This window comes from Vicia villosa, linkage group LG6 (assembly GCF_029867415.1).
Source record: "Vicia villosa cultivar HV-30 ecotype Madison, WI linkage group LG6, Vvil1.0, whole genome shotgun sequence".
Taxonomy (NCBI): Eukaryota; Viridiplantae; Streptophyta; class Magnoliopsida; order Fabales; family Fabaceae; genus Vicia; species Vicia villosa.
The window spans coordinates 9,120,615-9,130,879 of record NC_081185.1 but is presented as its reverse complement, the minus strand read 5'-3'; the positions used below and the strand labels follow the sequence as shown (position 1 = coordinate 9,130,879).

General features: G+C 29.5%; 1 protein-coding gene across 1 annotated transcript; it reads right to left on the bottom strand.

The window, feature by feature from the left end:
• Positions 1-298: 298 nt before the first annotated feature.
• LOC131611203 (ent-copalyl diphosphate synthase, chloroplastic) lies at positions 299-8,301 on the bottom strand. Its single transcript, XM_058883297.1, has 15 exons — positions 8,071-8,301; positions 7,181-7,255; positions 6,983-7,086; positions 6,606-6,888; positions 6,281-6,464; positions 5,667-5,881; positions 5,291-5,411; positions 5,088-5,200; positions 4,703-4,929; positions 3,039-3,154; positions 2,867-2,965; positions 2,533-2,772; positions 2,243-2,366; positions 1,533-1,727; positions 299-665 (listed from the first exon to the last, which is right to left on the bottom strand). Exons 1-15 carry the CDS (start codon positions 8,183-8,185, stop codon positions 441-443), a joined length of 2,436 nt encoding a protein of 811 aa, XP_058739280.1. The 5' UTR covers positions 8,186-8,301; the 3' UTR covers positions 299-440.
• Between the last annotated feature and the right edge of the window lie 1,964 nt (positions 8,302-10,265).

The following is a 10,265-nucleotide window of genomic DNA, read 5'->3' as shown; positions in this document are numbered from 1 at the left end:
CAAGAGGGTTAGTCTAGTGGAAGGGTGCTTGGGTCTCAAGAGTTTGCTCCTTTCGGAGGCTACGTGGAGCAGTAATGCTCTCGGGTGGATTAGTCGGTACGGAAGGAAGAAGACCACTGTATAAAAAATAAAAAAAAAATGTTTCAAATAGTTTAAAATATATTTATATAAAAAGAGTTTGAAGAAGACAACAAGCTTACCCTCAAAGCCCTTGTTGTCGTCAAAATCCAATTTAAAATCATAGGGGGAAATTTGAGTAAAATAACAAACCAAAAAAAGAAAATTTTAGAAGAAATTTATTAGAAAACAACCATATATACATTGAATCACAATAACAAATATTTTCCTTTTTTTTTTCTTTTCAATATTACATTAAAGGAAAATATACATATGCACATGAATGAGAATGAACTAATACCTATACAAATCAATACATTTGATTAAACAACTTTTTCAAAGAGAACTTTGGCAATATGAAAGTTGATGGTCCTTGAATCAATGAAAGCTGCATAGTAAAAAGACTTTGCAATTGTGAAGAAAGTATTCTTGACATTAAAATCAATGTCATTTGGAGATTTTTGAAACACCATTTGTACAAGCTCTTGCATTTTGGACTCTACTTCTGAGGTGGTGATGTCTTCTTGGATGCTGCTGCTTTTTAGTTCCTAGTAGTTTTCATTCAAAGAAAATTCAAATAAGAAATCAAGCAAATTAAACCAATCAAAAAACAATATACCCTATAGTTTATTTTGTACTAAGATATACCATTACTTAAATAATAAATATATGCAAGATTTTAACGACTCTGGTCGCATTGTGATCACATAAAAAATTTCGCGACTTCAGATAGAATATACATTACGATACTGATTAGGGTTGTCGTGGTGTGAATTAATTGAAATTTTTATCATAAAAATGGTAAATAAGAGTATCAATATCAATGACACTTTTTGATGTTATTTTATCGCGGCCGTTTTTACAACAATAGGCATTTCTTAAAATCTTAAATATATATGTTAAATATTTGAGTACATTTTAGTATATCATATTTCATTCCATAATTAATGAGGCACAAGCCTATGATGAATTTGGAATTTAAATTATGTAGTGCCTAAAGTAGTGCTTAAAACCTATGCACCTTATCCTATATAAGTGATATGAGTTATGTATACTATTCACAAGATTTCAATTATGAGTATTTTGAAAATCTCAATATCATGGTTAAATCACAATTGTGGAAACTTATCCAAATTAAAAATCATATCTAGGGTTTTTAAAAAAATAGCGACCAGGAAAATGGTATTGGTATCAGTACTCTTATTTATCATTTTATATTAAAAACAAGTTGTAGTTAATTGACATTGCGATAGCTGCAATCAATATCACGATATCTGTGTCGACCGAAATTGCAAAAACTTTTACGGGACCGCAATGTGACTTTTTTAAAATCATCATCATATATATTCTAGATTTATGATTGTATGCAAGTTGGAGAATTTTGAATTTTAGAAAAAGTTTGAGTTGTCACTAACCTTTTCCTTTTGATAGCAACTAAGTTGATGGCATATAGTGTTAGTGAGTTGAAGAAGATGCTTATATTGTGGATTGCATATTTGTTCCTCAGAAATCCTATGGACAGCACATAGATTTATTATTTGTATCAAAAGTTCTGCTTCTCCCTCACATTTGTCTCCTTCACTTTGCCAACTTGAAAGCCACTTTTTCCACTACAATATCATGAAAGAAAAAAAGTCAAAATGCTATACAAATTTCAACCATTACTTTGGTGATTTGGTTTATCTATTCATGTTTGATTCTCTTTTTCTTAGCCATGATTTTCTTTTTCAGTTGGTCACTCTGTAGGTTAACAGGAAAAATAAAATCTTGTTAAGAATATAAATGTTAGCAATGAGTACAATTTATATTAAATTAATAGCATATTGACCCAACATGTATTAAAGTTAGAGATGTCCATTTGTATTTATTAATAAAGATTTTTGCAAAGACCGTTTCATAGAGACACTAAAAATAAAGAATTTTTCTCATCGAATGAAACCGGAATGAGAAACGAAATTCCTTTAGATATATTTCGAGATAGGGATGAAGAATATATCCTCCACCCGGTCTTAGTTAATATATAATATTAAATTGATATATTAGTAAATTTATTATTTCACATTATTTATTTTATTAAATAATTAATGTTAGTTAAGGAGAGAAGATTGAGGATTGGAAAACTCACACATTGATGCATATCATATCCAATTTCATGACCATAAGACAATCTTACATCCCATGATATTTCATCTATGGTTGCAAAAAGAGTCTCAACAAGTTCATGTTCTGTTTTGTTCTTCTTCAACCTCCTACATTCATACACATAAAAAAAAATGTTAATTTTCATTTTCACATTAGTCTAAAAAATAGTTGAGTAGCCTAGCGAATATGTTATCTGTAAACAAAGATGAATTAATCGAACATGATTAAACGTATATATGTCTGAGTCGTTCGTGTCCGACATTAGACACTTACCAGCTCATAGAATAGTCCCGTCTGTCGATGTAATCATTGAATTCTTTCACAAAATCTTTCCTCGAATCTTCATCCCTAACATAAGATTTAATTGTCTCAAGCAAAGCTGTAGTTTTTGCCCATGCAAGTCTCTCATGAGATCTTTCAGGCTCAAATATGCTTCCCGCGGCCAAAAAATAGGCCAATAGAAGATCCCTTTTGCTCAATCCAAATTCTCCCAATCTAGATTCTAAGTACCATCTGAAAAAAATAAGTGATTGTTACAACAACAAATGTTAGGTCAATAGAAGCACATATAGTGAATCAGACACGATCCAAATTCTAAGACTCTTACTTCTGAATCATACTCCACTCGGTCAAATGTTGCGCTTGACAATTGTTGTAGTCTAATTTAGCCAGCTCGAGATAATTGTTGTTGTTCACATACGCCATCCTTTAAAAAAATTAATTTAAATTAAAAATAAATATAAAAATAATAGAGATTAATTCATTATAATAAAAATTACCTGTAAAGAGTTTTCCCAATCCAAACATCACTTTCAGCACCATATTGATCAATGTAAAATCTAGTCTCTATTCGACCTAAATTTGCATACCATGGCATGTCCAATGCATAACCCACCTATACAACAAAAACAAATACATTCATGCATAAGTACTTAGTACAAACAAAGTGGTCCTATCTCTGATCTTTGAGATTTGAGGTTTGTGTAATGTCACTTTGTCCTATGAGTGTTGGTCCATATGTGTTGGTATGTAACTAAGACTTTGTATGTATTTTTGTTCCAAATTCAAAGCATATCATTGCAATGCGACGGTGAGTTTGGACTTTAGTTATAAAAGTTTAACGGTTGAAAATTTTTAGAATATCTAAAATTTTAAACAATTTAAATGATTCAATTGTAATTAATTTTTTTTAATTCTTTTATTCGGATAGAATATTAAAATGTAATTTTTTTAGATCATTTTATAAATTTTAGGTCAAATTTTAAAATTAAAAATTATAAACTAATATTTATTTTTACAAATTTAAATGGATTAGTTTGTAAATTTTATAAATTAATTTGGATTTTTTTTTATAATTTTGTAGATCTATTTAAAAATTATAAAAATATGGAAAATAATTTACAAAATTTAAAAAATCAATAATAATTAACTTGATATTCACAATGTATAAAAAGAGAGACACATTCATAAGTTCCTAATTATGTACATGAAAGTGGTCCTATAAAAATTCCAATTCTTTGTCACTAACATAAGAAACAATTCAAACCTTAGGAATATTTGTATTTATCTTTGTTTGTATCCTTCATCCTTGAGGTGTGTGCAATGTCACTTTTCTCATTGCTTATTTTGACATGTGGGTGTTCCTCAATATGAGCTGGTATGTAATTAGGACTATGTAAATTCATTGAATGTATTCGAGGATGGTAAAACAAGTCCGGTCTACGAGGATTCTCCTTATATCATTATCTTTTTGCGGAATAGAATAAAGATATAGAGTCGTATTTTTAGTATTTTTTAATATATCTGTCTCATTTTTTTTTGAGATTTTGCGTGCGTGGATATTGACTTACAGTTTTGTAATTTTTAAGTTAAAAATGTCTAGTGTCTGCGGATCTGCCGTCTTCCGTGCTCCGTTTTATTTTGTAGGGATCAAATCAAGATTTTAAACTCGTATCTTACATAATGTCCACCCTCCCCTTTTTTTTTGGCATTTGCCACCCCTAATTATAATTGTTTTTTAGGTTTTTAGAGACTCTATGTATATTAGCAACGACTTAACTACGACAAAATAAATAGATGTTCTATTAAACTACAAATTAACAATGCTAATACTTTTAAAACCCTATTTAACCATAATTTAATCGTAAACAATTTTAGACTTTATTGAAAAGTCCGTCTTACATGTTTTCACAGTCATTCTTGAACTTTATTAATACAAATTAATTATGTAAAATTCCAAGAGCTAGTTATAAGTTTGTTGAATTTTAGATATTTGTTAGAGCTAGTTATAAGTTTTTTAAATTTTTTAAAATTAACCAAGGTAACAACTTTTCTAACTAACTTATACCTAACTTTTGTCAAATTTTTTCTAAATCTAACTTCTAAATCTAATAGAACTAGTGCATTTTTATATTAATGTGAAAGTGAGAAATCAATTACTCACCTCTTCAGGTAGATTCTTCATTATGATCCATTTATCTATGAGTTCATTTGCTTCTCTCTTTTCCTTCAAAAACTTGGCAGAGAAGTGTTTGGCATGTTCAAGAACTTTCTCTCCTGGAAAAAGCACTTGAGTGGCTCTATATAGATTATACATTCCTGTCACAGCTTGTGTGCATTGACCAGCAAAGCAGAAGAATTCACCATTCCTCTCAAAGTGCTTAAACACATCTATCAAAAAAAAAAAAAATCAAAAATCAAAATTCATTACTAAAATTGCACAATCTCGATATCAAACCTTTTTTTCCGACCGACACCTTTTGAGTAAAAACGTGTCAGCGTTTTAGTGTTGGTGACGTGTTTGGTGTTCGTAAAAAATAAATACTTACCGGCTGAAACTTGGTGACCATGTAATCTAAGAAGTCTGAAAGCCATTGCAGTGTCATCAATATCTTGAACATTTGAATTTCTTGCCCAACAAATTCCCTTTTCAGTCCAATATCTGAAATTTCATTTACGCATTTATAAATTAAAATTGTTTATATAAAACCAAAAATATTAATTAAAGGGTAATTAGTATTAGTTAAATTACCTTGAAACATAATTCATACATTCTTTGATCTCATGGTGAAAAAATCGAGATATTCCAAGACGTTCAAGACGATCAACCACCCAAATATGTTCAAATAAATCCACCGGATACACATTTGGAACTGGAATATAGTTGAAATTTGTGTGTCAAACTCAAAAACAAATCGTTAAGAAAAAATGTGTATGTTTGTATCAAATACGACATTGACATTTGTAATTATTTTCAATTTATTCTATTTTAAAAAAATTAATATCAGTGTCGACATGTCTGAATTAGTATCAATGTTGACATGTCTGAATTAGTATCGATGTTTTATAGTCATTATTGAAAGGTAGAAAAAGCAAAGAGTTAGGCAAATAGTAGACAATTAAGATACCTCCTCCATTGAACTTTTTGACAACATTATTCAAGTATTTGAGGCAATTTCCATCTTTAGTTTGCATTAATGCAAAAGCTGTGGAAGATGGAGAAAACAAGAATGATCCATCTTGTGATTGCAATTTTAGAAGCTGTTTCCAATCCAAGCCAGACATACCCTCCAAGCTATGCAACAATGTTGTTGGCACTTTATGCATTATCTCTTTTGGTATTCTATTCCAACACCATAGCACATCAATTAGGTCCACACACATAGCAATTATTGTATAATACAAAAAATTTCAAGACCACTTTTAAATGTGTGTAAGATAAATTATCGTATAGGGTCTGAAATTTTTCATGATTAAACTGTGACTAAATAAAAATTTTAGTTTTTTTGTTATAGTTGAATTGTAGTCGATAAAACTTAAGACAGCCATGATAAAATTATACTAATTTGAAAAAATATATAATTTTATATTAAAAATTCTAACATACCCTAAATTTGATGTAATAATATATTGTATACTTGAATTTGATTTCCAAGACTAAAAGATAAGGTTACTTTGAAAACAAATTATGAAGATAGATATGGGCATAGTGGAAACATAATTATGACCACAACTAAGGTACCTTGTGAGTTTTTCATCTCTCTTTGCAAATATATTTTTCAATATTGGAGAATCATTTGGCACATCAATGTTTAATCCTCTTGCTCTTTCAAGAAGTGAAGGGAAAGCAACTTCAAACCCAATTGGCATATGCTCCTCATTCTCATTCTCAAGCTTTCCAAGATTCTCTCTAAAGAATGTCATTCCTATATATGACAAAAGTCGATTAACGATTATAAAATTACACAATCACACAGACACAATTTATTTTATCAATAAATGAATTGTATGTCTCCGTGACTGCGACTATGGTTTAAAAATCTAATAACAAGACTAATATATTCTACCTTTGTTGCATTTTTCTGGATGCATATTCCATGATCGTAATGCGATAACACAAGCCAATGTGTTAATGATTCGATCGTGAGCCGAAAATAATCGACTATCACCCCATGAACCATCTTGAAGTTGATTTTTTACAATCCATTTTAGACTAGAAGGAAATTGTGGGGTGCCAATAGCATTAGCATCTTCAACAAGAGCAACCCAAGCAGTATCATAAGCAGACACAGTTAACTCTCCATCTTCCAATGAACACAATATAGATCTTATTTTGTTCACTAATCCCACCTTGTTATTAACAAAAAAAATTAATATTAAACAAAGGAAAAAAAGAAATACAAATATTAAATAAATATTATTTAATCATAAAAGTTAAAAGTACCCTAATATCTTGTTCCTCTTCATCATCTATGACTAGGACATCTTCCACATTAATTTCACTCAACTTTAATGTTGCTACATTAGTTTGTAATACTTCTTCATATTCTACAAAGTAGAAAATAATATTAAATTATTAATTTCAAATAATATTTTAATTTAAAAGGTACTAGTTTTAAAAGAATCTCAACTACATATATACCCTGAGTTCTTGATTTGGATATAGCTCTCCATCTTTTCTCTTGTTTGTCTTTAGCCACAAACGACACAGAAGCACCTATATATAAAAGAATAAAAAAATATTAAAAATATAAAATATAAAAAATAATAATAATTTTTTTGGTTTCTTTTTATTTTGTTTTCTATTTGGGTTAAGGATAAAACAAGAGACAAGTTCACATCTTCCAACTGTGACATGCTTATGACAATGAAATCTTAAAAGCTGAAAAGTTATAGTACCAAGATCAAATACTTATTATTTAAATTAAGCTCTTAAACTAAGGTTAGATATTTAGTAAAAAACAATAATAATTATATTGACAAATTTATAGAACCAAAATCACTGACAATGTAAAATAATAATAATTATATCAACAAATTAAAATCATTAACATTGTGTTTTGTTTCACGTTTCACCCTCCAAACTCACGTCTGACTGTAGTTTTTCGAAACTAATAAAATAATATTTTCACATAAACATAAAATATTTATCGAAATTTTCAACTAAATGTAAAATTTTTACCGCAGAATCAAACACATGATAAATTCTTAACAAACTTAAGTTGATTTTGTTTCTCTAACTATTTTGTATAAACAAGAAATCATGTATATATAAATATCTAAAGGGTGATGAAAATAAATTAAGGTTGAAATTAAGTAACACAAAATAATAATTATATTATATTAATTATTGTATAATTAATTAACATGTAATGTCCCTATATAAGAAACTAACATACAATATGAAAATGAGATACACAAGTTAAAAACTAATAGATAAAAATTTCTATATGGTTTGTGATCATAAAAGACACAAAGAAACATCTATATCTATGTTTATGATTCACCATTATATGATGAAAAAAAACATACCTAAAGAGGATTTGGAGAAAGGTTGAAGAAAGAAGAGAGAAGAAGAAAAAGAGAAATGGGAATTAGAAGAAGAAGAAGAGGGAAGATGAAAGTGGGTGGAGAAGTGAGTAAGCATGATGATGGAAGGAAGTAAGTAGTGTTTAGTTTTAGAGTGATGAGTGATGAAAGAAAGGTAGATAGGAAGTGAGTGTTTAAAAGGCAAAGAAGAAGAGGCAAAGAGACAGAAATGACTTCTCTTGAGATTCCCACTAATGGATGCATGGCATCATCTCATAAACACATTTACTTGAGGGCACACATGTCCTTTTCTATCTATTTTTTATTTTTATTCTTGTGTCCTTTTTTTTTATGTTCATTCCAATTTATATACCTTCTAATATTTCGAAAATAGTACATGTTATGTGTACGTTTAGGGTTTATTTTTGTATTCAATAGTTTTTTTTTTTTACAAATGCAGGACATCTCCCATAATATTTCTTTTATCTCATTAAATGATTTGTCCAGTGATGTAAATGGGGCGGGTCTAAATGCATTGCGGTGGCAAAGAGACATTATAGGTAGGAGTGGCAAATGGGCATGTCCGTCTCGATTAGGCCCGCTCCGCAAAGGACGGTCATATTTAAGAGTGCGGTCTAAAATTTTGTTCCGTCCCGCAAAAAAGTGAGGGCGGGGCGGAGAAACCCGCAGGCATTGAGTCTTTTAGACCTAAAAATAGTAAAATTGTATGAAAAAGTTCATATCCGTAAAAGCTCGCAAAAAAACAAGGCGGCGCAGGACGGGCACATTAAAGGGAGCAGACCTAAAACCTAGTCCCGCCCCGCGAAAAAATGCTGGCAAGACAGACTTTCCCCGCGGGCCGGACCCGTTTTGCCACCCCTAATTATAGGTCCGTCTTACAAAAGTTTGAAAAAAAAAACGGACTGGTGCAGCGCAGACATAATTAAGGGTACGTGCCTAAAACTTTAATTCGTCTCGCAAAAAAGTGAAGACGGAACGGAGAATTTCCTTTGACTTTGCATCTTTTAAACCGAAAAAATAAAATTTTATGTGAATGTCCATACCCGCAAAAATCTGCTAAAAACGACGTGAAACGCTACAGACATATTAGAAGTTGTGAACCTAAAATCTTTGTCCACCCAAAAAAAAAAATACAAACAAAACAGACATACCACCAAATAGGTCGAGACCGTTTGCCACCCTGATCCTGATTCCATCCTCAAATTTATTTATTTATTTTTATTTTTAATTTCCGTTATAGAAAAGTTTTGTTTCCCATACTCATTTATGTAGGTTTTAGAGATTTTACGAATTTTTAAGAATTTTTAATAAATATAATAAATTTATTATTCTTAATTAAATTAACAGTAAAAAAATAAAAATTTAAAACTCTTTCTTCTATTATTTTTCATTTCCTTAATACAAAAAACTAGGAAAATGCTAAACAGTGGCTTTGGAGTACTTTTTAAGTGATTAAAGTGGTGAATTTTTATAAAAATACGTGCATTCAATGCATTAAAAATTGAAATCATGACTTTTATAAAAAAATATTTTCTTTATTTTGTATGTTTAAAGAGTGTCCTGAGGACTCTCATTAGCAAGACCCAAAAAATTAATAAATAAAAAATAATATTTGAAAGTCTTAGGTTAATTAAGATAAGACGAAGAAGAATGTGTTCATCTGATCATCTCTAAATTGCTTTCAAATAAATTTTATTGATTATCATAAAAATTACTTTCAAATAAATTTTATTCTCCATCTCTTCTATTAAGAGAAAACTCTATCTTTAAGATACTAAACGGGATAATTCCTACACGAAAGTCGGCATCCTTGAGTACCAATTGACATCTCTAATTTTTTGATATCATTTACAAACAGATTTTTTTCAATAAAAGCAATTGTTATTTTGCTTGAAAATAAGCATTCCATCAAATTAACATGAGTAAAAGGAATTCGTTAAAATAATAGTCGGTTGGTTCACTTATCTTCTCATTCACATTGTCAAACCTCAATAATGTTCCATTACCTTAATTAGCTTCTTAATTAATCTTTTTGCTCGGATTCATAATTTTTTTCCTATAGTTTTCCCTCACATACTTCATTATTTAAGTTTTGATATACTATTTTTTATATATGTCGGTTTACCCTTATATTGATGTATTATTTAAGCTTTATAGATGTGCTTCATTTTACGATT